Source organism: Bombus pascuorum, chromosome 3 (assembly GCF_905332965.1).
Source record: "Bombus pascuorum chromosome 3, iyBomPasc1.1, whole genome shotgun sequence".
Classification (NCBI taxonomy): Eukaryota; Metazoa; Arthropoda; class Insecta; order Hymenoptera; family Apidae; genus Bombus; species Bombus pascuorum.
Genome location: NC_083490.1, coordinates 11854335 through 11882302, shown reverse-complemented (window position 1 = coordinate 11882302; position 27968 = coordinate 11854335). Strand labels below are relative to the sequence as shown.

Sequence of the window (27968 nt, the reverse complement as noted above, 5' to 3'; positions counted from 1 at the left end):
CTTCGCGCTCTTCCCCCACTCCTCTCTATCGCTCTCTCTCTTTCTTTCCTTTGCACGTCGGTTCGTTTTTATATTCCCGTCGCTTGTAATTTTTATCCACCCACCAGCCGCTTTTCGACGCGAAACTCTCCTAACAGTGAAAAACTTTCGTTTCGTGGCGGTATTTTCTTTTCAAACGTTCCACAAAACGCGAATTTCTGTCACCTCTTTTTCAGCTTTCAGTCGACTAAAATACTTGGTTTTTGGGCATAACCAGGCTACACCTTCGCCTTTGTCTTTCGTTTACGAGCTGGAAAAAGGTGGACAAACGTTTGTTTTGTTTTCGCTAAATGGAATCTCATCGTTCTGAAGACGTATTTATTCTATTACTTCAATCCAGTTGCTTTCTCCTACTCCTCCTTTTTTCTCGATTTTACTTCTTAGTTAACGTCTTTTCTGATCTGGTAAATTATGATTTGTTATGGAAACTTTTATTACCATTGATTGCTAGTCTTCCAATCGATTTCGATGATTTCGAATTAATTCATAGGATTTCAATAATAATAAGATGAAAATATCCAGACTGTAGGAATGGCAAGTAAGAGAATATCGATAAACTATATGTTTCGTAATATAATTTAAGATTTTTATCTTTGAGTGTTTATTTTCTGGGAAATCTATGTATCGTATGATGGAACGCTTTCGGGTAGTCGATCTCGCCCGAGCTTTGCCGATTCGTCGAGTTCGGGTTTTCTCGATTTCGCGTAACCGCGCGTAATACAAACGATTATGTGACTAAAAACATGAAAAATATAGACGTAAGAAATATAGACCATTCGTGCATTATGAAGATAGAAAATAAATATTATTATCGTAATCTCTCTTCCTTTTTGTAGCAGATATTTTTTATAACAGATAAAAAAGGAAAGGAAGTCTCTGTTTCAAAGAGGCCCATTTTCTCAACTTCGCGGTCTATACTTCTTAGATACGTCTATGGACGAAAATGATACACCAGAGCCAACGATACTCCTGAAATCATCAGAGACACGCAGATCGATGGAAACAATCAATCATCACGATCGCCAGAAGTGGTCGTGGCTCGCGACGAGAATGACTCGCCTATGTAATCGCGATTGAAACAAATCGGTTCAATTATCGTTATGAATTCTCAACGTCAATCGACTAAACGCACTTGGTGAAGCATCGAGTACCGTTCGCAAGCTTAACTGAACGCAGTGAACTTTTCTATTCCTTTGCATATAAAAAAATAAGAAATGTTATGTAATGAAAAAGAAATATTAGGAAAATCATAAAATTCGAGAATACATAATTATATACTATAATTTTCAATTGTTGTAAGATAATAATGTATGCGAATGCACGTTAAATCATAGTCAAAGACAATCATGAAACATGACGCTATAGTGATCGGTAGCGTTCAATATTCATTCGTACTGGACAATTTTCATCTATTATTAGTACTTTATGATCAACGGAGAAATTGTTACACGTAAGAAAGGTATAAGTAAAGACTCGTATATAAAGGTCATTCGCACTTTTTGTTCAACGCTTTAGTTTCTTATTCGTTTTGTTTTTCTAACATGTAACATGATACCTTTTATATTGAAATTTTATTTTATGGAAATGTATTATAAACATATACCAGAAATTACCGATTTTTAAAAACCGCATACATCTTATGTATAATATATGTATATACAAAATCTGTGTTACGTATACGTAATCCGTGAACCTACATAATTTTAGTCTGCTATATATTGACTTGTAAAAATAATAATAACGAAAATATAGAAATACGAAATTTAGGAAAAATCCAGCTATAGAACTAGAAATATAAAAGGATAGGGATAGAAATATAAAGAAACGATTGCATTCTGTCTGAGAAGCTTTTAAAATATAAATAAATTTCGTTTAAATATAAACGAAAATGCAAAATTGAATATTTCCTTACAATCGTTGATTAATAAACAACAATCGAATAATTTTACACCTCCAATCACATTAATATTGCAAAATGATTCGTTAATTCCAGTCTAATCAGCGTAAGAGATCGTCAATTCTACGTATATAAATGGAACAATTCGATGGCTAACATTGGCTTTCGTTCCACAAGACTGCGTACATTTAGGTAAATTTTGTTCAAGCAGTTTCTCAATGAATAAGAGATCAATCGAGGCCCACGAGCAATTGATGCCAAACGAAAGTTGCTTTGATTTCAAGCAGAGAATCTGATAGCGAAATTGAATATCTTTCTAGATCATTAAGCTTGAAGAATTCATGATTAGCTTGAACTGTCTTTTATAAAAACAACTTAGGAATTTGTAAAATAAATCATACAAATAAGAAATCTGACGAGATAAACTTAACCTTTTCAATTATTAACTTTGAAGGTTTTAGTATCAACATAATTCTTTTATTCTACTTCATAAATATGACTCCCAATTTTTTGGATTAATGATTTCAAATATAAATTTGGAGCATTGTTATACTAGTATATATATATATATATATATATTTATTTATTTATTTATTTTGAATGAATCAATGTTATTTGACATACTATAAAGGCATTATCTTCAATGAATTGTTTGATTATTATGTACATAGTTCTTTATGTAGTTTCTCAGGATCTATCTATACATACATATATACAAATCTATGGATGAACTATTTCCCACAGAAATAATTCAGCAATGCTGCTTCTTTTTATTCTAGAAAATCCAGATAACATTAAGTCTTACATTTTGTTACTAATAACATTGTATCATTTAAATTACTTTCAGTATTAGCTTTATAATTTAACATAATACTTATATTCCTCTTCACCACAAAGTAACATTTTTTAGGAAATTTTTTAACAAATAGAAGAATCAGATATATTTTACATTTGTTTGCAAATAGTCTCATCTTTGTATGAAGTATTAAAAAACTTAACCTATGTAAGTAAATCATATTTCCTTTCACTTTGTTTAAATGACTATTAGATGATAAATAATTGGATAAAAAATCTACATATCTGGGAAGGAATTTATTTATACGAAAAAATCCTCTGCTATGTACATCAATAATTTTGCATGTAATTAAAAGAAATTAAACGTAAAGATGTCTGAATTGCTTGTGAAACATGTACAATGTGCAACTTTTACATTCATAAAAACCGGTAAGATAAAAGTATGCGAACTTATTCCATAAATTTCACGCTTAGCTCGTGCTAAATGACAATTTTGTATTTGGTCACGGTAATTTATGCGTGTGGGTCATTAATAATATCATATGAAGCTTCTGAAGTGTTTTATTTTAATACATTGCTTAGTGAAGAAATATAAAGTCAAAAACAATATTAACTATGAGACGATCTAAATTTAAATATAGGCTGTAGATTTAAAAATTTAATAATTTAATGGAAAAATCTAAGTTTAGATACCGCGAGTTTGAAAACGATTTGTATCTGATAAGAGTCATAAATTTAATGAATGATGTGTTCTTGCTACTGATAAATTTTCTACAGATATATCAATTAAGATAAAGAAAGAAACGATCATGAAAATGCACCAAACAATGCACGAACTGTTGAGTATAAATATGTTACAGATAGGCGTTTGTAATCTTGATAAAATATTTGATGTATTAATTAAACACTTCACTTCAGATTGTGAAGTTCAAAGTACGTGAATAACAAATCATGGTTGCGTTCAACTGACCTCTGCAAATTTATTGATTTTGACTTAATATACTCTCAATATGCTTCAATCTCTGTTCTATATGAATTTGAAATTAATAAAATCTTTTTTGTTTCTTAATATTTGAAGATTCATGGATTTTACACGATTGTTTAGTAAAAAAGAAAGTTAAAATAACTGGATATCGATACCTACGTTACTTTAGTTTGTATCAGTATGATATTCAAGTATCAATTTTCCGTTGGTAACACTGAAAAGAACAGCTGTTTGCACACCAATCCGTTTAAACACATTTACCATGCGATAACCTTTACATTGGCTACATTAGTAATCAGTAAACTTCGAAACAACGTGAAACATTAATTGTCGATAATGTTGATCATAAAATGACATTCTATAATTACACTTAACACTTTTATTATTATATAAACTTTAAAGAAAAATTGACAAATATCAATATATCAATTTTCAACTTCTTACTAAAATTCAGTTATCATATTATAAAACAAAAATAATTTCGATCATAAATTACGTGTTTAAAAACTATGTGAAAATGTTATTGTTGTGTCACTAAAAGCATACAAGGTTGGCTACACTGACAAGCGTTAGGTCGAATTTCAATGTGCAGATTAAGAATGCTTCCGGATAGTGGCTCCACGTCGCTTTCACAAGCAACTAAATATTATATTAGTAAGCAATTGAAATCTCTTTAAATATTAACGAAAATATTTCAGAAATAACATAACAAACAAAAAATAGTTATTTATCTCATATTCCATCCAAATTCATAACTATTATTCATAAAAATGTTGATCATAGGAAGAGCAATAAAAATACTAATCAAAAAACAAAATTATGAAAAATACGAGAATTCCCTTAAATGGAATTCTTACTCGTTTCTATTAGTTTTATTAAGCAATAAATTAAACGAGAAAAAAAACATTCAATGATGTTTACTTATCTAGAATTATCACTTTCTATCGCAATTGGTATATTCAATGTATTATTTCTAACTTTATATTGAATTTATCGTACATTTATGAGCAGAAAAATAAGTATTTTAAGTATAATAAAAAATGTAAAATTTCACGAAAATCGGAGCAATTGAAAGTAGACACAGAGCAGGAAGAGACGACAAGAGCCTGCGCAGAATGCCAGGACCGTATACATAAGAATAAGAACCCGTCACATACGCTATCCAAATACCAAAATATTTATTTTGACATTTCTGTAAAGACAAATCATGAAAATCATAAATGGTAGTTCTATTAAAAATCTTACAATATCTTGACCAACGAGAAATGTATATTTTCACATGCTTTCAATTCATAAGAAAAAATAATAGGAATACTATTTTAAATACATTTATCCGATTACATTTCAGAGGAGATTGTACTCAATGAGTTAACAGTAATGATATTCATGACTATAATGTAATAGATATGTTACTGAGACCATGTGGTTTGAAACACTTTACTCTTGATTTTTCAGGATCAACTCAAACTATTCTAAGTGTTACAACTACTATAAAGAATAGTATAAAAGTAATAGATTAATAAAAACTGTAACAACAAAATCATATAATAGAAATATATATTTATTCCAATGAACGCCATTAACGTATTACCGGCAACTAGTATGTACCTACTCGTGACAATCGTCAATTCGATCCATTAAGTTGATCATTCGTAATTTATTTAAATAATATCGACAGAAACTGCGGATTTTTATGCATTTATGGAAAATTTAACGATGCAAAAATACGCAGAATGCGTACGCAATACAAAAATGTATAAAATATCCAAAATGGAGTACCGGTTTTGATAGACAAAACACATTTCTGCTTAGGTTCTCTTTCTTTCATAGTGTTTAATTTGTATAATATCCACAACCTACTAAATAATAATGATATTGTGGATTTTCATGCATTTATAGGAAATTTGAAAGCGCAAAATTGGAGAAAATGCACATAATATGTAAAAGTATATAAAGTATACATATAGTGCTTTTTATAACACTAAAGTTATAACAATTACTATTATATAGCTAGTAAAACTGTTTTCTATCTAGTTCCTATTTTCTTCATTATGCTCTCAAAAATATGAATTTGCATAAAAACCCACACCCCATCAATAATTGAAAGCAAAAAAAGACAACCAAAATGAACGTATTCTAAACTATTTCAGACGAACTCTCCTCGGTTACAAAGCACGATAGACTCTATCGAGGGAGAGAAAAAAGGAAGGAAGGAAGAAAAGAAGCAATACGCGAAGACGGCCGAGAGAATTTGAGTGGGGGAGAGAAAGAGGAGACTGGGTGGGGCAGCAGACGCCCCGCGGCAAACTGTCAAACTACGCCGGTTCCGCAAGGTTCGTGGCCATCGGCCGTCCCCATGGTAATGCTACGTTTTCCAAGAGCATGTACACACAAGTAAATATGCACGTACACCGACACGAACGCGAAGCATGGAGGGTTCGATGCGGAAAACCGACCGATATGAATTGATTTCGAATATAACTAAATACCCAAGTAAATTATATGAAATAAAATGACAGAAAATATCGTTGGATTTCATTCGACTTACCATCATTTTATAGTTGAGCTTTCTTGGCGCGGCTACGTTTTCCATTCTCACGGACATGTTAGCGGTTTTATCGCTCGTGGCGCCCGCTCGAAACGATACGCTGTGCCGTTGTCCTATTATTACGAGTAATGCGTGTGTCTCTCGTCTCTCCTCTTATTTCGTACTTGTAGGTCGTTGCTGGTTTCTTCAGGCTGGTGTTGCCCGGCCGTTAAAGCAGCGTCACCCGCGGATTTACGATATCTCTTCCACACTGGTCAGATGCAAGCAAAGAACCAACACAGCACGGTCACGAAACGAATTTGCACTCCGATCGGCCGATAAACCGGGGTGGAGCGGAGGCAGAAAAAGAGTGAGGAAGGAAGAGAGAGATGATGAATATAAGTGTGGGTGAGACGCTTCGTAGAACGAGGAGGGTTGTCGAGGAGGGGGTAGAACCTAGGACGAAGTACAGTATGTATGGTTATGGACGCGAAGGGACAGCAATAAAGTCAAAGTCAGTCGGTATAGTTTTAATACCGACAAAACCCGATGCGAAAAGCGCAACAATAAATCACTTTGCAGAAAAGAAAGAGAAGAGAAAGAAGAAAAAACGATAGGACGAGCTGGATAGAGAAAGAGAAAGAAAAAAAAGAGAGAGGGAAGAGAAAACGAGAGCTGAGGGGTTGAGACGTAAGGAAGAGACAGAGGAGAAAAAGAGAAAGAGGGACGTGGTGTGTGCGGCTTTCTGTTGCAATGACCGAATGTACACGCGGTACTACGTAAATGTAGCCAAAGGATGGAGTGAGGAAGAGCGAGAAAGATGAGGAAAGAAGAGGGTAGAGAGCCTGAACCGATGGCGATATGAGACGGATGTCGAGTGTCAAGAGGGTGTGTCGGCTTATACACTTCACTACTATTATCGGTCGAACACTTTTCTCCACGTCGTAATTCGTTATTAAAACACGCACCACATCGAGAGAATCAGTTAGGCTACACCGAGAACTAAGACAACGAGCAGGAGAGACTACGCGAGATTATCACCTATTTCGGTGTCGTTTTCAACCAATAGTGGCTGCTGTTGCGGTACGATCGTTCTTATCCACGTCGTTGCCGTCTTCGTCGGAATTGTTCCCTTTATCGTTGTCCTCGTCGCTTCGGTCACTGTCTTCCTTAAGTCCTTATCTTAGATCCTTCGTTTGCGTATCTTTCCAATCACACTGTCTTCTTCCTTTATCCTTATCCCTCCTCTTCGTTTTCCTTTTCTTCTTCTTCTTCTTTCGCACTTAGATCTTCCAGTTATCGCGAAAATCTTTCTATCTTTTTTCGTACTTTCCGTCGTCTTCTCGTCCGTTATATATCGCGCGTGTGGCCTCGCACCTTTTTAATATCGTACAAATTCCACGAAGCACTACTAATACAGCATGTTACAAAAATAGAGTTTGTGTTCCCTTAAATAAAATAAATGTACAATTAATTTTTACTTGTGGTTAGGAAACATTTAGTGTATGTGTTGTCTTGTAGGTAGAGTCTAAGCTACTGCCCGGCGAGGTTCGCCCATCTTGCCCGAAACTAAGGAGAGTCGCCGCTTGGAGGCGCTATGCACGCCACCACCAACGGTGGGGCTCCGGCGGCCGCACCTGTCTGCACGACCGCCACTCAACACACATTCACGTATAAACACGTATACGAGCGATATCTTACGAGTTCGTAGAGTGCGACAAAGAGATAACCAATGTACCAATCGTCCGTCCAATAAAGACAGGGAAACTACAGCCTAAACGAATGACGTAGAGGAGAGAGGGCTATGATCACCGCGGTTTTCTTGATGAGTTTCAGCGTGGCGCAGTTGGCAAGCATGCGAATGAACGAGTGGCGAAAGCTCGACGGAGACCGCTAGCAACAGCGCCCCGCGAAAGACGAAGAGCGATAACGAAGCACGATACAAGGGAAGAGAATGAAAAAAGAAGAGAGAGAAAACGGACGACAGACAGTGGCGGGTGGTATACTCACCCCCGTATACGCGACCCTTCGCGATACGGCAATAAACATGTGTGCCATATGCCCTCTTATGTAGAAATCTACCTGAGATAGAGTACCGACTCTTCTCTTCTTGTTCACCGACCATTTACTAAAGGAGAAAAACCGGTAGATATTAAGATCTCTCTCTTTCTTTTCATATGATGAGAGATCGATTCTTTCGGCCCTTTCGTTGATGCCCGACGAGCTTCTTTCGCACCTTCCCGCGAGAGACTCGCGTTATCGATCGTGGAACGACCTCACTCACTTCTCCTACTCCCTCGAGGTCAGGAGACGAGATTTTCCCCTAACTTTTTTCCCCCCTTTTCAACAGCAAATCGTGGTAATTTCCTTTGCGGTCATCGACATTTCTCATTCACCGAGATGCTGCCTAGACAAACGCCGCAGTAACGTTCGATGAGGATCAATCTGAAAAGCAACGCGTATGATGGTTTCAATCGATCTTTCACTTGCACTCTTCACTATTTAGTTCTATTATGATGTTCGAGCGAAATTCTCTTTCTGGTTACCGCCTGTTGGCCATAGCTCCGTACTACTCACAGATGCCCTCTACATTTCCAATTCTAGATTCTCGATCAGTGGCGTAGCAATTGGAAAACTCGATTCGATCGGTTTTGTACATATATCCTATTTCGTCACCTATACAACTAAGTAGCGATATAAATTGAATGGATAAGTTATGATTATAGGATCGTATGCAATTTCTAAAATACATCGTAACGAAGAAAGTATCCATAAACCGGATTTGTGTAGCAATTATGTTGTTACTAAATTTATCATGCAGATCTACAATGGCAAGAAAGCATGTATTATCAAAACGTTACTTTCGGTAATGACAATATTGATTTTATATACGTCAAACAGATGTCCGAACATACGCTTTTACTTCGCGAAAACCTTGAAAAAACTGCAAAAATCTTTCCATTCGTATTAGTACAACTTGCACGAGTAATAAGTCACTTTGATATAACTACTTAAAAATGTACTACTTACCAATCATTTTGTGATTTGTCTAATAAATACAAATCGTGCCAAAGGCATGCATATAACGTGTCTTCGAAATCCATTGTCAAGTGTTCCGAACATAAAACTACACCATTCTTAGTAAGAAATAAATATAATATTATACGTTTATATAAATTATGAATCGTTTAAATCCATAAATCATATATGTATAATATCATATATATATAATCCATAGATTAGAATATATATTCCTGTACTTACAGTACACACGGTACTTACATACATAACGCATCAACCCTTCGTCTCGCATAATGGTATGGATCCTAACTAATAACACTCTTCGTTGTCCAAACGAAGCCGAGGACCGATAAATCAGTAACTGCATAACTCTTTTACTTCTAAATCGTTGGCAGATTAAACCCAGATTCTATACAGCACTTACAAGAGACTAATAGGAGTATTTATGTAGTCATTATCATTGACTGGCCGTTTACCTGAATTTGCTTGCCTGTCTGCCTGTCTGCCTGCCTGCCTGCCTGCTTGTCTATCTGCCTGTCAATCATATACAGCATCTTCGATTTTGAAAAAACTGGCCACTTTGTTTTGACCGGTGTCTTTTCTTATATCTCTCCTTCTCTTTCCCTCTCATTCATGACGAAGTCACGGACAAGGTCAAGGCCGTTGGCCTTCATTTCTCGACATCCTCCACAACCTCCTACGAACTACCTCTCTTTGTCTCTCTTGTATATTCTTTCTAATCTTACACATTTACCTTGATACATAAGATCTAATGAATATTTATTAACTTTTCTATCGAAGTAGTTCGGTCGATACATTCAACTTGTATTGTTTGTCCAAGGGTTTATTAATAGGGTTTGTCCAAGGATTTATTGTCTTTTTATCATTTTCAGTGCTAACTATGCCCTCCCTTGTACCGTTACTTTCCCCTTCTGGCCGGGCCATTTTCCATCTTCGATTTCACAGGCCCTGCCACGGCGAGTCGCCTTCAAAGAAGGAGGAAGGGATTGAAACAAAAATGTCTCTTGCAGAATGAACGATCTCACCTGGTCGACTCGTTCTACTACGCGTGGAATTGCACGGAGATGAGAGGACGGCAGCCACTCAGACATTCCGTTCCTCGTACGAACAGGTTTCCTACCGATTGCAGAAAAAAACTACTTAGACTCAAGTAAGCTAAACAAAGTTATTCGCGAAGAATCGATACGCCCGATTTCGGTATAGAGAGAAAGAAATCTGTAAGCAATCTACAACAACGGTTACAAAAAGTATTGACACGATATTGTATTTGATATAGTATTTACGTACTAATTAATTAGATTCAAGTATGTTAAATATCGTATCATTTGCAAATACTTTCATGTGATTACAAAAATTTGATACTAGAATATAAAATATAGAATCTAATATAAAAACGTTTCATTAGAAGACGGATATGTGCCAATACTCGTTGCGATAGCTATACTTTGCATTTTTTATAATTGAAACGCTTTAACTTTATGGGATAAATACATATGTATATGATAATATTAAAAAATGAAAAATTAATTTTTGTCATATATATAAAACTTTAATTTTGTATATACGATTATCTTTTGGAAAGAGAATAGTGTTCTTAAATTATATGAACTTTTTTTATTTGCTTTTGTAGATAATTGTTGGAAGTATGCTGAACCACATGGGAACTCGTCGATCGCGCTATGAAAAGACCGAAAGTGATAGTCCCAAAAGACCGTATCAATGTTGATTAAAAATCGTCGTTTCCACGCATGCGTCACTCTTAGCCACTATCAGTCTTATTCGCCGAAAATATAAATGGACGAATATGATATGTAAGAATGATTATTTTTAAAATACTTTTTAGATAACTTAGAATGTACATTAAAATATTATTTGGTAACCATATAATTAGGTAACATGTATTTATTTGATGTATAAAATTATATATACATCTTTTGTAAATACTGCGTGAAATGGTATCGAAAAAGATGGTTAGACGAGATATTCGAATATCATGGTAAGAAATTTCACGATGTACGCCAAAATTCCCTAGGGGCACTTGGGTCAACAGGAAGTCAAGGCCACGCGGTCAATTGCCCCGCGATCCGTCGCCGTTATAAATAGATACGAGCGGCCGGTATCTACGCATCTATTTGCACGCATGCTGTAAAATCCGAATCGGAGTTATTCCGACCGAAGTATAGATGGTTTTTGCTTTCCCTGAACTTTTTTCCTAGCGCGTCTCAGAAACCTCCCATTGATAAAGTGGCACGTAATGAATGTATCGATCGTTGAATCCCCTAACGCTCTAACTGTTTATTCCTATTAATACCAGTTTAATGAAAGGAATGAGTTTCTTTCAGATATCCCTTTATAAATACAGCCGTCGCCATTCTAAATAAAGGACACAAGAGAAATGGAGAATCGTGGGCCTCTGGTTTCTATATAAGTTAATAAATTGAATAGTCCCAGAATAAAATAAAGCAAGGGTTGAAGACAAGCAAAAGATCATCTACTTATTGTTAAAGAAATTGAAAGTCTTTCTCTCAATTTTTATATTTTAGTACATTCACTCTGAATCACTGATTATATGTAACTAGGAAAAACTTGCAAAATATGAAATACAAGAGTAATCTATAGTTTCTTAGACTTTTGACATTATTAAAGAAATAACTCACAGTTAATTTGTCATTTAATGCTCTTCTGAATTCCGCCCCTGTTATCTTTGCTTTATAATACGTGTTTCCGAGAAATGCATCGCATGATTTCCTCTATAATTTACAAACAAGTGAGTTCTTTCGAAAAAAAGGCAGCATAATTATCCGACATTCAGAATGTTATGTTCTGCTAGTATGTATTAACACACAAAGATACGTTGTTGTAATGAAATGTCAGATATTATCACAATACAGAGAGATCGTGCAGAAGGAAACAGTTCCTATGAAACAAGAAGAGTACTTATTGATCCGGTAGGTAGTGGATGTAGCGAGCATGGCTTATAAATGCCATCCGCTACGAAAACTACATATAACCGATGCCAATACTCTCTTTGACGTGGAATTATTATGCAAGTTAATTCTTTACGAGAAGGGTCGTCAAATAATTCAATGAAATAAATCAATTAACGATACGGTCTATTTTATATTCTTAGACGTCGGAAAACGCAAAAGTTGATAGCAGGATGAATTACCTAGAACCAATGATTTGGTATAATCCTTTGAAATTCTTAAATGTAATACGTACATATATTAATGGAGTACCTTAATATTAAACAGGCTCCAATTTTTTATTTTTCCTCTAATTATGTTGACATGTATTTTTTATTTTATGACTCTTTGTTTTATTTTTCTTTCATTTTTAATAAATATTTAAAATTTTTTCTGACCAGGCTTCAATACGATTTGATAAAAGATACAGCTTCGCGGATAAATTCAAGGGGAATAACTCTGTACCACCCTATACCGGCAGAATATATAATCTCGAGGTCATTGCCCGAGCGATCTTTGGGGGTTCCACCATGCCTGAAACGAGGGTGAGGTAACTCGGAATACTGGGCAGATATCGACCACTTTCCCCTAAAAGCTAAAATGCAAGGATGTAATTAAATATCTTTACACATCCCATTTATAAAATACATAAAAACCAATTTAACACAAATTTACAAAAAATATTAATAAATAACTAATTACCCTATCATTATATCTCTAGACATTAGCATCATTTAATATCCTGATCCTGGTAGACACCTTCATCACCTTATATTAAAAGTAATTCAATTTCTTTTTTCTATTAATTCAAATTTTAATTTAGATGTATTCTTCTCTTGTTTTAAGAGTGGCAGGTGGATGTTAAAGAAATCATTGGTAGTCACGGACAGGCTGGAATTGAAATTTTTACCAGGAGGTTACCGACATGACTAGTCCTCCATTTTTCGTTCATTAATTAGATTCTGCAGAGAGTGGTCCCAAATACCTACCGGCCCACCGGGAATTTTCCAAATTCCTCGATGGTCAATCCGCCTTGTTGTGTTAGATATAAGGACATGCACAATACAACTATTTAATTTTAATTATATTTTATTGATAATAATAATATCAATGATAATATAGAGAAAATATGAAAATATGCTTTATGATCTTCAATTCGGTAGAAGTTGACCTTCCTATTTAGAAATCACAAATCAGACCGCAAGATTAATCGGTGCAGTGATATTTGTCAGTTCCTCTTGTCTTTTCGGCGACTGTACACGAAGTCTGTGTGCAAGGACGAGGATTCGATCTTTTTCGACGTATGAGACGGTCAAAGGAAGAGGAAAAAGAATAGAAGAAGGAGGAAGAAAATCGAAGAACTGTCTTATGGGTAGGAGGGAGAGATAGGATAAGGGTTATTCGATGGGTGGCCGTGCCTTTTGGGGCAGTGGCCCTTGCTGCGATGCCTCCGAGGGTGAGAAGGGGCAGACGAGGACCTACGCGTTATTGAGCGGGCATTTCCCACAAAGCGCAGACGAGGGCAACCACCCCGTAGCGTTGCGGCGCTCGGAGTTCTCTACTCACTCTTCCTTCTCTCCCTCTCACGTTCTCTGTCTCCCTTGCCATCCCCTTTTTCCTGTTTCTCTGTTCACTCGATCTCTATCCAATCTCTGCATCTCTCCCTGCCCTATCCACATTTTTATCTTTTTCTGTCGCCTTCTTTTTCTGCCTCCCTCCTTCTCGCAGTCTCCTCTCATTTTTTCTCTATATCCCTTTCTACTTTGGTACATATACATACACACATACCATATATATATATATATATATATATTATTTGTATATATTATTATACTATGTATATATATGTATATATATACATACATATTTCGATATTACACATTCTTGTCCTGTTAACATTGAAACCCTTCGTTCCTGCAAATTTCTTGATGTCAATAGGCGCTTTCGAGTTTAGTGCGCGCGTTAAATTTGTCGAACACAATGCTCGTGAGCCCATCTAAAAAAGAGGCGATGAAAGCCGAGGAACATATGTACTTTGTCCCTCTATTTCATTTTCCTTTTTCTTTTGGATCCTGAAACTAATTACGAACATAATAGAAAACAGATAAAAAAATTATATTATGTTTAAATATATAAAATTAAAGAAATTTTTTTTCTTTTACTAGTGTATACTTGGTGTATGATAATTCTGTTTGAAAAGAGAGGTAGTTTATTAGGGTAGTTTTAGTTTGTTAGATTCGTGTTTGTTTCTCCTTTGGATTAATTTCTCAATTTTAAACTATCTTCAAATTTTTAGGGAATTCTATATGAAAAAATGTCATTTTTCCTCCCGTCGTTTTTATTCCTACGTTTTAGTCTTTGTCTCCATCGTTCTTCGTTTATCCTTTTGTTCTCGCGTAGCTTTCTGCGCATGTTTTTCATTCGCGCTTTGTCTCCGCAAATCCGTCCGCTTTCTGTTTTCACACTAAGAACTATACGATCCTAGAGTACCCTGTGATAATACTGCAAAAATTATTTTTAATTGCATTCCATTTTCTCTTACTTTATGAAGCGTTATAAATAGAATACTTATCTGGCTGCTTATAGTTATTGCTACATGGACTGCATTTTTTTTCAAAATAATACATGTTTGATTATTTTTCCATTTTCACTTGATACTTTATCTTGACTTCTATACACTTCAGTTGTATAAGACTAATAGAAAACATTTTTTATTAATATGTTACGAAAAGATCTTTTTATATTGATACTTTGAAAGTGTATTAATTTATGTTATACATCTATATCATAATATTTTCATTTTTTGTCGCTTGCTGTGAAAAAAATCTGTTACAAAAAGTTTTGATTTTCTGTACTTCAAGCTTTTTTTTAACTCGACTGAAATCGATGAGTACTAACCCCCGTGAAAACATGAGGGAAAGAGAAATGGATGTATCGATCTCACCTCTAGGGACTTGGTGGGATTAGGACATCACGGTAGCCACCCACGACGAGCCATGAAGCACCATGCAGTAGCGGAAGACGGAACTTGTAGTCCCTTAGCAACGTGTTATCATGAATCTGAGATACATAATTTCAGATAACTTTACATATTTCAATTAATTTCTTTTTAAATATATAGTTAAATTATTTTTATCTTTTAAAATCTATTATTACTAATAAATTTCCTAATTAATTACCATACTTTAGATATCCACCAACAACTATCTTTAAAAGTAAATACATATATATATTAAATATAACTTTGTTTAAATAGTTAAAATGAAAAATAATAAAAAATTTGAAATCTGTTTAGTATATTAGATCATATAAATAATTTTATTATTGAAATATTAATTGTTAGTACCTTGCATTATAATTTAAATATGTAATATTTTCGTATCGAAAACTACTGTATATAATATATACAGTTTTTATACATTTTAAAATAATATTGATTTTCAGATGGAAAAAGACAAACGTACGCCTCGTCCCTGTGGTACCAATCATCCAATGACGCAACATACCACCCTCAACCTGCACCCTCTGCGTCACACCCATCCTGTTTCCGCATACCACGTGCCCTCAACCTATATCTGTCTCCTAGGTCGTTGATCTGCAAAGGTCCTATTGCACATACGGTGTAAATTTACAGTATTTATTACAATTTATAAGGAAATAATCATTAAATAGTCCAAAACAATTGGTATAAAAATGATCGCATTCTATTTATGTATGTCAATTTTGTTACGAATAACAATTATAATACTTCGTAAAATATCTGTAGTTTGCTTTCGTAAAATTGTTAAATTTTATTTAATAATATATTTGATTAAAATAAATAGGATAGCATTATTTTACTAATTTGTTATTTTACATCATGATTTAATAAGTTTTTGATTTCTTGTTTAATACATATCATCCGCTTATATAGTGCATATGTACGCTGCATCTATGCTCTGCAGAAACACGTGATACAAAAATGGAAGAGAGTATACCAAAATTACAACAAAATGAATTAAATGATAAAAGACCACAATTTGGTAACAGAGTCCTTTCCAGTAGTGACAATATATTTCAACATAACGCGTGGTACTTATATATGTTTAATGTTTAATAAAGAAAATTATAAAATTGGGTTATTGAAATCCTAACCTATAAAATATAGTTTTCTCAAATTGAATTGTTTTTACACGCTGAAAACATCAATTTTCATTAAAGAAAGAATTAATTTATTATATTATAGACTTATTATATTTTTTTAACTATGATACATTATCATTTTACAATATATTATTTAAAGGGACAATGTTGTGTGGGATGAGGAGCAGCGAAAGTTAGCTCAATTAAAAGTGAATGAAAATTCGACCATAATTTTATCAGATGAAAGAATTCAGGAATATGAGAGCAAGGCTGATAAATATTGGAATAAGTTTTATGGAATACATGAAAATAAGTAGATATATGAGTTAACTATAAATTCTATAATTTCTGTAAACAGTGCATATAAGAAGAAGAGTTTTACTTTTAATGTTGCAGATTTTTCAAAGATAGACACTGGTTATTTACAGAATTTCCTGAGCTAGCTGCTGATATTGTAAAGCAAAATGTTAAACAACCTCTGAGATCTACAACTGAAAACACAAGTGAAAATAACCAAGGATCTCATATAAAGATCCTTGATTTACCTAGTAAGAAGGGAAATAAAATTCTAGAAATTGGTTGTGGAGTAGGAAACACAGTATTTCCAATACTTTTGTATAATAAGGATCCAAACTTATTTGTATATTGTTGTGATTTTTCTGATAAAGCAATAGACATATTAAAGCAGAATTCTTCTTATGACACATCCAGGTACAGTCCTATATCTTAATATAACATATTATAGCAATCATACATAAGTAACATATTACTTACATTTCATTTAAAGATGCAAAGCATTTGTTCTTGATGTAATACAAGAGAAATGGGAAACTCCTTTTGCACTAGAAAGTTTGGATATTATAGTGTTGATATTTGTCCTTTCAGCTATACATCCTGAAAAGTAAATATTTAATTAAACATTTATATATGTTCATATAATTGGAAATACAAGTTACATAATTATATCTTATTTCTCCAGAATGAAGCATGTTATACAACAAGTACATAAGTATTTAAAACCAGGTGGATTAGTTTTATTTCGAGATTATGGAAGATATGATTTAGCTCAATTAAGATTTAAGAAAGGCAGTTGTCTTGCAGAAAATTTTTATCTTCGAGGTGATGGGACCAGAGTATATTTTTTTACCCAAGGTATTTTGTTTAATAATGGAAGATAAATAAAAATAATAAATAACTAAAATATCTACTTACAGAAGAAATCAGGACCCTGTTTACAAGTTGTGGTTTTACTGAAGAGCAGAATCTTGTAGATAGAAGATTACAAATTAATAGAGGGAAGCAACTTAAAATGTACAGAGTATGGATTCAAGGAAAATATAGAAAATAAATAAAAAATTATGTTAAGATAACTGTATTTCATTTTTCTTCAACATATTACTGTACAAAAACGTCTATAGAACAATTAGAGGCAATTTTTTAATATTTTTAAAATATTTTTTGTTAAAATATTGATTATATTTTTGATTATATGAGCAATTTGAAATCATTAAATATGAAAAATGAATAAAGCTTTTATTAAGAAATATGCCATGCTTTTTCTATAATACCGGAGATTTCTCTCGAATAGTACTGTAGTATATTTATGCTAATAAAACGAAAATAATGAAATTATAGTTCAAAAAAATAAAGATATATTGGTAACACTGCTGCACTATTAGGACATAAACATGGCGTTGACCGTCATCGTTCTGGTTTAGAGAGAAACAAATCGTTCCTGTATTTTAGTACTAAACTTTTTACTTTAAATCGACAAAAAAATAGAACAACATGGGAAATGCTGACACAAAGTTAAATTTTCGAAAAGCAGTTGTACAATTAACATCAAAAACACAGGTAAAAGCTATTGTTTATTATTTCATTCAGCAGCATATGATATATTTGACATTTTGATGCATTGAAACATATACAACTTTATTTGCTATTTGCATAACTTTCAATTAAAATTAATAACTTTTTTTCTATAAAATAAATTAAATTTTACGTGAGACTAACTACGTCGACAATTTACTACTTGGGTTAAAAAAGTACATTTTTATTTTTTAATTACAGGTGATTGATGCTTCAGATGATAATTTTTGGGATCAATTTTGGTCTGAAAATGTGACTAATGTACAAGATATTTTTACTTTAATCCCTGCACCTGAAATTCGAATACTAAGGGAAGAAGCTCCTTCTAATTTAGCCACATTGTGTTACAAAGCAGTGGAAAAATTAGTAAAAGCAGTTGATAATAGTTGTAGAACCCAGAGAGAACAACAAACTGTTTTAAACTGTTGTCGCTTGTTAACAAGATTATTACCATATATTTTTGAGGACCCTGATTGGAAGGGATTCTTTTGGTCCAGTTTACCTGGTAAAGAAGATGAAGAGAGTATACCATTGGCTCATTCGTTACTCAATGCTCTTTGTGTAAGATGCATGATACATTTCATTAAAATAATAAATTTATTTTATTATTTATTAAAAGTAGTAGAAAATATCAAGAAATATTATATTGTTATAATTCCCATTTTTATTTTAGGATTTACTATTTTGTCCTGACTTTACAGTAGCTGCAAATAGAAAATCTGGCCCTGTAAGCATTTTCTTGTCTTTTGAAAATTTTAAAAATTTCAGAGTATTACTAAAATGTTTGAAATTATTTAGGATAAAGCAGAAGAACTGCAATCTATAGATAGTTGTGAATATATCTGGGAAGCTGGTGTGGGATTTGCACATTCACCTCCTAGATATCCAATTTTAGATTCGAACAGAACAGAATTATTAAAGTTATTACTCACTTGCTTCAGTGAAAGCATGTATGATCCTCCCTTGGATTTGTCAGTGACTCCAAACAGGTGGATTCAATATTTAACTAGTTCTGAAAATAGGTAACTCGAAGTTATTATATATACTCTAATACATAAAAATAAATTGGTAAAAAATCTTCCATGTTTTAATACAGACATGCTTTACCTATGTTCACATCATTGTTGAATACAGTATGTGCATATGATCCTGTTGGACTTGGAGTGCCATACAATCATTTATTATTTACTGATTCATTAGAACCATTAGTTGATGTTGCATTACAAATCCTTATAGTAACACTAGATCATGATACTAGTGGTGGTACTCCATTAGAAGAAGGAAATATTGGAGATAATTTATTCATTAATTATCTGAGTCGAATTCACAGAGATGAAGGTAACATTTATTTTTATATTTAATTACATGTATTTTAAACAAATAATCAAATAAAAGCATGATTTATAACAAACTTACTTTCAGATTTTCAGTTTGTATTAAAAGGTATTACAAGATTATTAAATAATCCATTAATGCAGACGTATTTGCCAAATTCAACTAAGAAAGTACATTTCCACCAAGAATTATTGGTACTTTTTTGGAAAATGTGTGACTATAATAAGAAATTTTTATACTATGTACTAAAAAGTTCAGATGTTCTTGAAGTACTAGTACCTATATTGTATCATTTAAATGATTCGCGTGCAGATCAATGTAAATATTTATAATTCTAATAATTTACTAAATTTAAATTAGTATTTCTATTATACACAGTAATTTAATAAAATTTTGCAGCTCGTGTTGGATTAATGCATATAGGCGTATTTATTTTACTACTATTGAGTGGAGAACGTAATTTCGGTGTTAGATTAAATAAACCATATACGGCTACTGTACCTATGGATATTCCCGTTTTTACAGGTACAGTATATTATTAATACACTTTATTTAAAAATAATATATAACTTCTAAATATACTTGCAGGTACACATGCTGATTTGTTGGTCACTGTATTTCACAAGATAATCACAACTGGACACCAAAGATTACAACCATTATTTGATTGTTTACTAACAATTCTAGTCAATGTGTCTCCATACCTTAAAACTCTATCAATGGTGGCTAGTACTAAGCTATTACATTTACTTGAAGCATTTAGTACTCCTTGGTTTTTATTTTCAGCACCTACCAATCATCATTTGGTATTTTTTCTTTTGGAAATCTTTAACAATATCATTCAGGTAACTTTTACATATATTGAAGGAAGAATTTTTAATATCTAGAGAAGAAGGAAATTGTAACAAAGTTTATATATTATTAGTATCAATTTGATGGAAATAGTAACTTGGTTTATACTATAATACGTAAAAGGCAAGTGTTTCATGCATTAGCAAATTTACCAAGTGACTGTAATACAATCGCAAAATCTCTCAGTAAAAGACAACGACGACATGTACCCGCTAGTACATCTAATGAAAATGTCAATGAAGCAGCAATGGAAGGTTCACATCCTGCACAACCTGCAGAACCTGGAACTTTGAAAGCAACCTTATTAGAAACACCAGGTATATTCCTTTATTTTATTATATATTATTTGAAAAACAACTTTATGAATCAATTCTGCCAAAGGTATTGAAAAAATGACTGAGAAGGAGTCTGCACATCCATTAAGTCCTTCAGTAAATATTGATGTAGGAAAACCTAATCATCAAAATAACGTGAATGCTGCAGAGGATTTAATGAATTCTACTTCTAAAAGTTCTGTTATACCGGTAAGATCACAGTGTAAATAATTAAATTTCTTTAACATCCATAAACTGTTTACATGTTATCTTATCGATGAAATAGAAAGGCGGTATCAGAGTGGCAGAACATATGAATTCTTCTAATAATATAAATCAGTGGGTTCCTTCTAGCGAATGGGTATATCAATGGAAAAGTAAACTTCCATTACAAACTATTATGCGATTGCTTCAAGTTCTCGTACCTCAAGTTGAAAAGATATGCATTGATAAGTGAGTATAATTTACTATGTTTCTTGGTAACTTGTTGCAATAATATACATATTTTTTTTATATTTTAGGGGACTTACTGATGAAAGCGAAATTTTGAAATTTCTGCAACATGGTACATTAGTTGGCTTATTACCAGTACCACACCCTATTCTTATTAGAAGATATCAAGCAAACCCTGGAACAACTGCTTGGTTTAGAACATATATGTGGGGCGTTATATATATAAGGAATGTCGAACCACCGATTTGGTATGATACTGATGTAAAATTATTTGAAATCCAAAGAGTTTAAACACGATGCATATTATTAAGTAAATTATTATTAGCTTTAGCACTGAAATTTCTATATTATTCTTACATGAGGTATCATTCCTTAATATAAAAGAAGAAATTTCAGTGATCTATACTTACTATAAATTGCACCAAGTGATAAAGAACTTTACGACTTTATTAAATAACGAATGACATTTTTACAAGTGTAGTCTTTCGTACAATTCTATTACACAGAGTTACAGAACTGATTTTACAAATATTGATTGTGAGAAACTATGATGGTATTATAATTCTCAACTTTCACTGATAAATATGTAAATATTTGCGACTGTTTAAGTGCCTTCACAGATATAAATGACAAATCATTAAACCGAATTGACATCTATTTAATTAGTAACGTAGTTTCTTATTTGTTAAAACTATTTTTAGTCTAAACTATTTCATTTCATTAACTTGATATTTTTAGTAAAAGAGCACTATTGAATTGCTTGTTTGACATCACTAAAGATAATGTAATAATGTATTTATTAAGAGTAAATGAAATTACTCTAGATAATGTAAAATGTTGGTTTTGTATGTCTGTGTAGTAGTCACGAAATTTTTGAAAGACAACTTGATAATTCACGCTTTGTAATGCATAATATGTTAACAAATTTAATTTGAAGTTAACAAATCTTATCCTGTCTGGTATATCTTTATTTTGTGATGGTACAAAACCAAGTATATCATATATTTTGTATGTAAAAACAAATGTATTTATTTTTGCATTGTAAATGCATTAATAATCTCAATTTCTTAGGTTTATAGCATTTCAAAATAAGATAATAAGTTCCTTTTTATTTATATTTCTCTCATATTTTAAATTATCTATAGTTTCAAATTATAAAAATTCTCTAATCTTATAATGTAAAATATATTTATTTGTTAAATTTTAGAAATGAAATAGAATTTTTATAGTAAGATATTTTTTATATTTACATCAAAGCAGTTGATTAAAAAATTAATATGATTTTATTTAGTAAATGCGTATATAGTATGTATATATATAGTATTATTTATATATGTATTATATATATAATTTTATTTTTTACTTCAACTTGAAATATTTAACGTAATGATTTATTAATGATATCATTTTTCTTGAAAATATTTTACTTTGATTATATATAAAGAAGCCAGAAAAATGGTATAAAGGTGACATTATTTCAAATTTAGAGGCTTTTTTATGCTTTTTATATTTTTACTCATGTACATCATTTATGTATTGGTGCAATTACATGGTTGTACTTTAAGATTAAATTATATTTATTTTAATATGTAATAAAATGATATAATAAAATATTTAGCCATATTATGCATACAAAATAAGCACCTACACTTAATTATTATGTGACAACTCTATACAAGTGTAGTGTATTTAGAAATTTGTAACACATTTGGTATACTAAATTGAAGAAGTAATAAAACAAAAAAATTGAATAATACTTTTCTTGGTTCAAGCTACATTTTAATATGCAGAAACATAGCTTGAAAGTCATTGTTAGTTGTAACTATTAGTTATGATATTCTATGTGATGATATATATTATATAAGTTTATTTCAAATATAAAGCAAAGTTATTGCATAAAGAGTTTCAATACTGACAAAGAAAAATTATATAAAATCATATACATATGTATGTATATTAAGTTTGTGTCATAGCCAAAAATTTTGGAGCAAGAGAAAATTATGCGTGTATGTACGTACACACTTATCTATATTATGTACAATTATGTAATATTAAGTATTATAAAACACATATTATACTTAACCTATGCTCTTTTAAATTATTATACAATAGAGTTATTGTACTTTAATTTATAGTAAAAGATTTTAGATTTATTTCAAACTTGATAGATTATGGAAAAAGTGAACAGTTTATATACCTAGTATGACTCTGTGCTGGTTTTCTATAAATTAACTTAAGTTTCAATTTTATTTTATTGCATAAATAGTGGTTTCACTTTGTAAATAAATACATATATTAATCCAACGTGAATTGCAATTTTATCGTAATACATCGGTTTTTCTTATGTTTATATCTTATAATGAAAAATTTCTTTAAAGGTGAAGAAACGTTACTCATTTTCTACAGCAAATCATTTTGTATATTTGTATTTCGCTTAAATAAACTTATTCAAGTATAAAAAAGGAAAATATATATTAGTATTGCATTAAACATAAAGTATCGCGGACATCAGTTGTACTTTCTGACTCACAATCAGATATTGTGTATAATGCCCACAACAGTGCCTCTTATGTTTCTTTAAGTTGCAAATGTTACCATGGGCGACATTGATGTTACATTACTATTTTGTATCACAGATGTAAAGTTTTCCTAGCCTAGAAAAATTGTTAATATCTTCATTAACTTTTCCTCATTTCTTTTTTTGCACAAATCAAAAGCTCAGAAATGAAATATTTATAGTTAATGATGCACTTTTGATAATATTATGTATCAATGTTTTATGTTTAGAAAATGTAGTATATGAAAAATAGTGATAGTATTTTATATAGCTTTATATTAATTTACTAATATTAATCTAACGCATAATTTTGTCATAAGATGGTGGTGGAGCTTCTTCTGATAGATTGTTCGAGGGAATCAAAATAGCAATATGATAGGGTGGTGGTGGATTCTGTCTTATTACAGAAATAGGTCGAATATTTTCATTAGGTATTGGAGTTGTACCAGTCACAGATGCAATGCGTTCCTCTTGAATTTGATGTTCTTCATGATTATTGCGATGATGTCGACAACATAAAATAGTGTATAAGCATGCAAATAATAATGATGTTAACAGACCCCAAAATACGAATATTTCTATACCTTGACCCTGTTGAGAAAATGTTCAATATTGATAATAAAGAAATGAAATTAAAATTACTTTTACTTTGAAATTACTTTACTTTTGAAATTAAAATTTAAATTAAAATTAAATTTACTTTATAAAAAATTTCAGCTTCAACTTACTCTATCACTGAAATAAAATTTTGCAGCAGCCACAAATCCTGTTGCAAGCACAAACGTTATCCAAACACCACACCGTAATCTGTAACTTGCAAGTTCTGCATCATTAAATTCCGAAAAATCCAAAAAGCTCCTATTTGTTCCATTTGATGTAGTATTTGATAATATCAATTGATTATTCCCAGCAGTTGTTACATTACTGTAAATAAATAAAAGCTTTAATATTTTGGCTATTGTATTCATAATAGTTAATAGTTAAACATCCATATTGTTCATAACAGTTTATCATTAAGGGCGAATCATTTATAAGTACTTTCTGGTGATAGACATGTATAAGTGAGTCACCCTGTATATAAGAAGAACATGTTCCTCAGAATCCTCTTAGTAGACCTTTTTCTTTAATTACTTGGAGATGTTGTTTAGCTGAAGGTGTTGAGTAGAGCCAACTGGAAAATGTTGTGTTTCATTGTTTGGTCTTATCGTTGTTCTTATCATTCTGCAAGTATTCATATTACTAGGACCAGCTGTATTTCCCATAGCATTCAGATTTTGAAATCGGTGAAGTGGAGTAACCATTTGTCTCAAATCTGTATTATATCTAGATTGATCTGTAAAAACAACAAATATAAGTATGAAGATCATTTGGTCTACTTAATGAAGAGACTAACAATTTTGTTGTTGTGTATATTAAACAATTTTCACCAAAATTTGTAGGTATCATAAGTAATAAATAAATTTATGTATTAAAAAAAGAAATTGAAAATATTTTCTTACTTAAGCGGGTCTTTGGCAAAGGTGTGGCGGGGTATCGGCGGCCAGTGAAACCGTAATACCTGCCCGCCGGTTTGTTAATCCAGAAATGCATGCTCCGTTTGAACAGTTTTACATATCCATTGCTATTTATGAGACTTGGCCATCAACTACTATAGGAAAATGTACCACCTTCATAAAAGTCTTCACAAAAAAGGTTGCGGATGGTTCTAGTTCAAGTTTCATTGTCCATACATTTTAAATCGATGCACCGCATCAAAGCATTTCTGTTATTTATCATTCGTAAAGAAGATATTTAAAGGATTTAAAAAAGTTATACATTTCTATCTTCTCTGATTAAGAACTTTAATCACGTTTAATAAACATTCTGAGAAATTCAATACAGCCAAACGACAATTTACATTCAAATCTGATTCGAATAATATACGTCAATACATAATGACTGAACTGCAGCTTGAAATTTTGTCATTGTCAATTTAAAATCAGGTGTACCAACACAGATGAAATATACATCATGGATTTGTTAGAAGAATGATAGAACCAGAGAGTAAATTCCCTTTCTGATACAATTGAAGAAAGTAAATTTTTCAAATAATCTGTTTGAAATAAAAAATGATGAATACTACTTGATATTACTCAATTACTTAACAATGAAAATATATTTTTTTGTTTTACATTTTCAATCATAATGATATTTTATGTGTATGTATAATACACGAAGAAACTAAAGAAATAACATTCAAATGTAATTTTTCAAGATAAAAGGTTTGGAAGTAAATTATATTTTTTATTACATATTTGTGTATTACTTCGTTCTTTATTATCTCTTAATTTTTATTTTATTATATCATACTACATGTTATTAAATAAGTTCGAACATTTGAAAAATAAATGTTTTGTCTTTAATATTTCCTATTTTAAAGAAATGACAAATATGTTTAATTCATTTTCTAATTAGAAATTTTAAATTGTAATGATTTTTTGTGAAGCATTTAATTATTATATATGTATATGACTTTAATTTATGCTAACAATTAGTTGAAATAAGTTACGCAGTTAACTTAAAATTACAAATTAAATAGCGTATTAAGTTTGTGTCTAATTTGGCATGTTATCGTTATATGATTATTTCCAGACATTTGAATTGTTCTATATGTAAATATAAATTGATAGAACCGAAAATATTACTTGATGCAGTAAGAATTACGTTTTAAAATTTGTAAATAATACTGATAAATTAATTTACAGTAGTTTATTCATGTGAATGTTCAAACCTAACCTATTAGACCCTTTATAATCTCAGTAAATAATGTGTTAATAATTTTATTGGCATAATGATTTCATTTAAAATCAAACAATTTGTGCTTCAATCTAACATATTTTTTTTTAAACGATCCTTTTCTTGCTCTGGTATTTGGAATGTTAGCAATGAAACACAGTTAATAACAAATGATCAAATTGCATTAAATAATGGATCAGACTTATATCAGGGAATCAAAAAATTAGTCAAAGTTGCAATCTTGGGTTTACCAAATGCTGGAAAAAGTACATTGGTAAATAAACTCGTAAACAGATCTGTATGTATTTTCATACATGTTAGAATAATTTATTTATTTCATAATTTTAATATAAAATAAGTATCTTTAATATGTAATATTAATATACAGGTATGTCCAACGTCTTCAAAAGTTCATACTACAATGCACAAAGCAGAAGCAATATATACAGAAGGAGATACTCAAATTGTATTTATGGATACTCCTGGATTAGTAATATCTAAAGAAATGAAGACTTATAAATTATCAGAATCATTCAAAGATGATCCTAAAACTGCACTCATTGAAGCAGATATTATTGGAATAGTACAAGATGTAACTAATGTATATACTAGACATAAGATTGATGATTTTGTCCTTAATTATATAAAGGAAAAGAGAGAAGACACACAACTATTGATGATTCTTAATAAAGTAGATAGATTAAAAAAAAAGATGGCATTGTTAGAGATTACAAGACTATTAATAAGCAAAGAGAATTATCCAAAATTTGATGATATTTTTATGATATCTGCACTTAATGGAGATGGTGTGGATGATTTAAGGGTAATTTATAATAAATATTATGATAAAAATAATTTTTAATGATTATTTATGTTTCGTATTTAAATATATGTTGTAGAATTATTTGCTCGACTCAGCTAGAGTAAGTAATTGGAAATATGATGAGAAACATTATAGCGATCAACCAACTAAAGTTATAATAGAACAGACAGTTAGAGCTAAATTAATGGATATGCTTCCACATGAAATGCCATATAAAGTAAAAATAATAACAGAACATTTCGATTTGGGTGATGATGGTAGTATTAATACTGTTATAACATTAAATTGTCCTAAAAAAAAATATGTGGATATATTATTAAAATCAAGAGCCCAAAAGGTTAAATGCTTATCATTTTACATAGAGAAAGAATTACGTCACGCATTTAAAACTAATGTAATTGTTCGTATAAATGTAGCATGTAAAAAATTGGAAACTTCTCAACTAGGTCAATAAAGTCATAATTTTAAATGGTATTGTTTTCCTTTTATATATTATAGTACAATATGTAAATTTATTTAATACATTGATATAATTTAAAATACACCTATTTTGCGTACAAATATTTAGAATATATAAATATATTTTATTTAACAAAATTTCCTAACAATAACAATAA

General features: G+C 31.3%; 5 protein-coding genes and 2 long non-coding RNA genes across 11 annotated transcripts in view; 4 read left to right on the top strand and 3 right to left on the bottom strand.

The window, feature by feature from the left end:
* The window catches only part of LOC132905180 (protein alan shepard), a 42586-nt gene extending 34781 nt beyond the window's left edge, over positions 1 to 7805 (bottom strand). For 2 of the 5 annotated variants that reach the window (XM_060956210.1, XM_060956211.1), the window contains exon 1: positions 6265 to 7805. In XM_060956210.1, the coding sequence (XP_060812193.1) occupies positions 6265 to 6321 (57 nt within the window). In that variant the 5' untranslated portion in view covers positions 6322 to 7805. The remainder of the gene's footprint in view (positions 1 to 6264) is intronic. The other 3 variants (XM_060956208.1, XM_060956212.1, XM_060956213.1) reach the window with 3 other exon arrangements.
* Positions 7806 to 10303: 2498 nt separating this feature from the next.
* LOC132905190 (uncharacterized) lies at positions 10304 to 12536 on the top strand. The gene is made up of 2 exons (XR_009657754.1): positions 10304 to 10435; positions 10916 to 12536. It is a non-coding gene; the product is annotated as an uncharacterized LOC132905190 (long non-coding RNA).
* Positions 12537 to 14111: 1575 nt separating this feature from the next.
* On the bottom strand, positions 14112 to 15957 carry LOC132905189 (uncharacterized). Its single transcript, XR_009657753.1, has 3 exons — positions 15598 to 15957; positions 15196 to 15288; positions 14112 to 14742 (listed from the first exon to the last, which is right to left on the bottom strand). It is a non-coding gene; the product is annotated as an uncharacterized LOC132905189 (long non-coding RNA).
* Positions 15958 to 16159: 202 nt separating this feature from the next.
* LOC132905186 (tRNA N(3)-methylcytidine methyltransferase METTL2) lies at positions 16160 to 17743 on the top strand. The gene is made up of 6 exons (XM_060956217.1): positions 16160 to 16322; positions 16534 to 16686; positions 16770 to 17084; positions 17161 to 17274; positions 17353 to 17525; positions 17588 to 17743. Exons 1-6 carry the CDS (start codon positions 16213 to 16215, stop codon positions 17719 to 17721), a joined length of 999 nt encoding a protein of 332 aa, XP_060812200.1. The 5' UTR covers positions 16160 to 16212; the 3' UTR covers positions 17722 to 17743.
* A 322-nt stretch (positions 17744 to 18065) lies between these two features.
* LOC132905179 (protein HID1) lies at positions 18066 to 21620 on the top strand. The gene is made up of 12 exons (XM_060956207.1): positions 18066 to 18227; positions 18444 to 18803; positions 18916 to 18969; positions 19041 to 19264; positions 19339 to 19580; positions 19665 to 19895; positions 19977 to 20102; positions 20166 to 20422; positions 20503 to 20746; positions 20811 to 20953; positions 21030 to 21196; positions 21265 to 21620. Exons 1-12 carry the CDS (start codon positions 18162 to 18164, stop codon positions 21485 to 21487), a joined length of 2337 nt encoding a protein of 778 aa, XP_060812190.1. The 5' UTR covers positions 18066 to 18161; the 3' UTR covers positions 21488 to 21620.
* A 1064-nt stretch (positions 21621 to 22684) lies between these two features.
* Positions 22685 to 25716, bottom strand: LOC132905187 (uncharacterized). The gene is made up of 4 exons (XM_060956218.1): positions 25253 to 25716; positions 24885 to 25086; positions 24482 to 24677; positions 22685 to 24344 (listed from the first exon to the last, which is right to left on the bottom strand). Exons 1-4 carry the CDS (start codon positions 25341 to 25343, stop codon positions 24051 to 24053), a joined length of 783 nt encoding a protein of 260 aa, XP_060812201.1. The 5' UTR covers positions 25344 to 25716; the 3' UTR covers positions 22685 to 24050.
* Positions 25717 to 26400: 684 nt separating this feature from the next.
* On the top strand, positions 26401 to 27820 carry LOC132905183 (GTPase Era, mitochondrial). The gene is made up of 3 exons (XM_060956215.1): positions 26401 to 26826; positions 26917 to 27351; positions 27428 to 27820. Exons 1-3 carry the CDS (start codon positions 26584 to 26586, stop codon positions 27803 to 27805), a joined length of 1056 nt encoding a protein of 351 aa, XP_060812198.1. The 5' UTR covers positions 26401 to 26583; the 3' UTR covers positions 27806 to 27820.
* Positions 27821 to 27968: the final 148 nt, after the last annotated feature.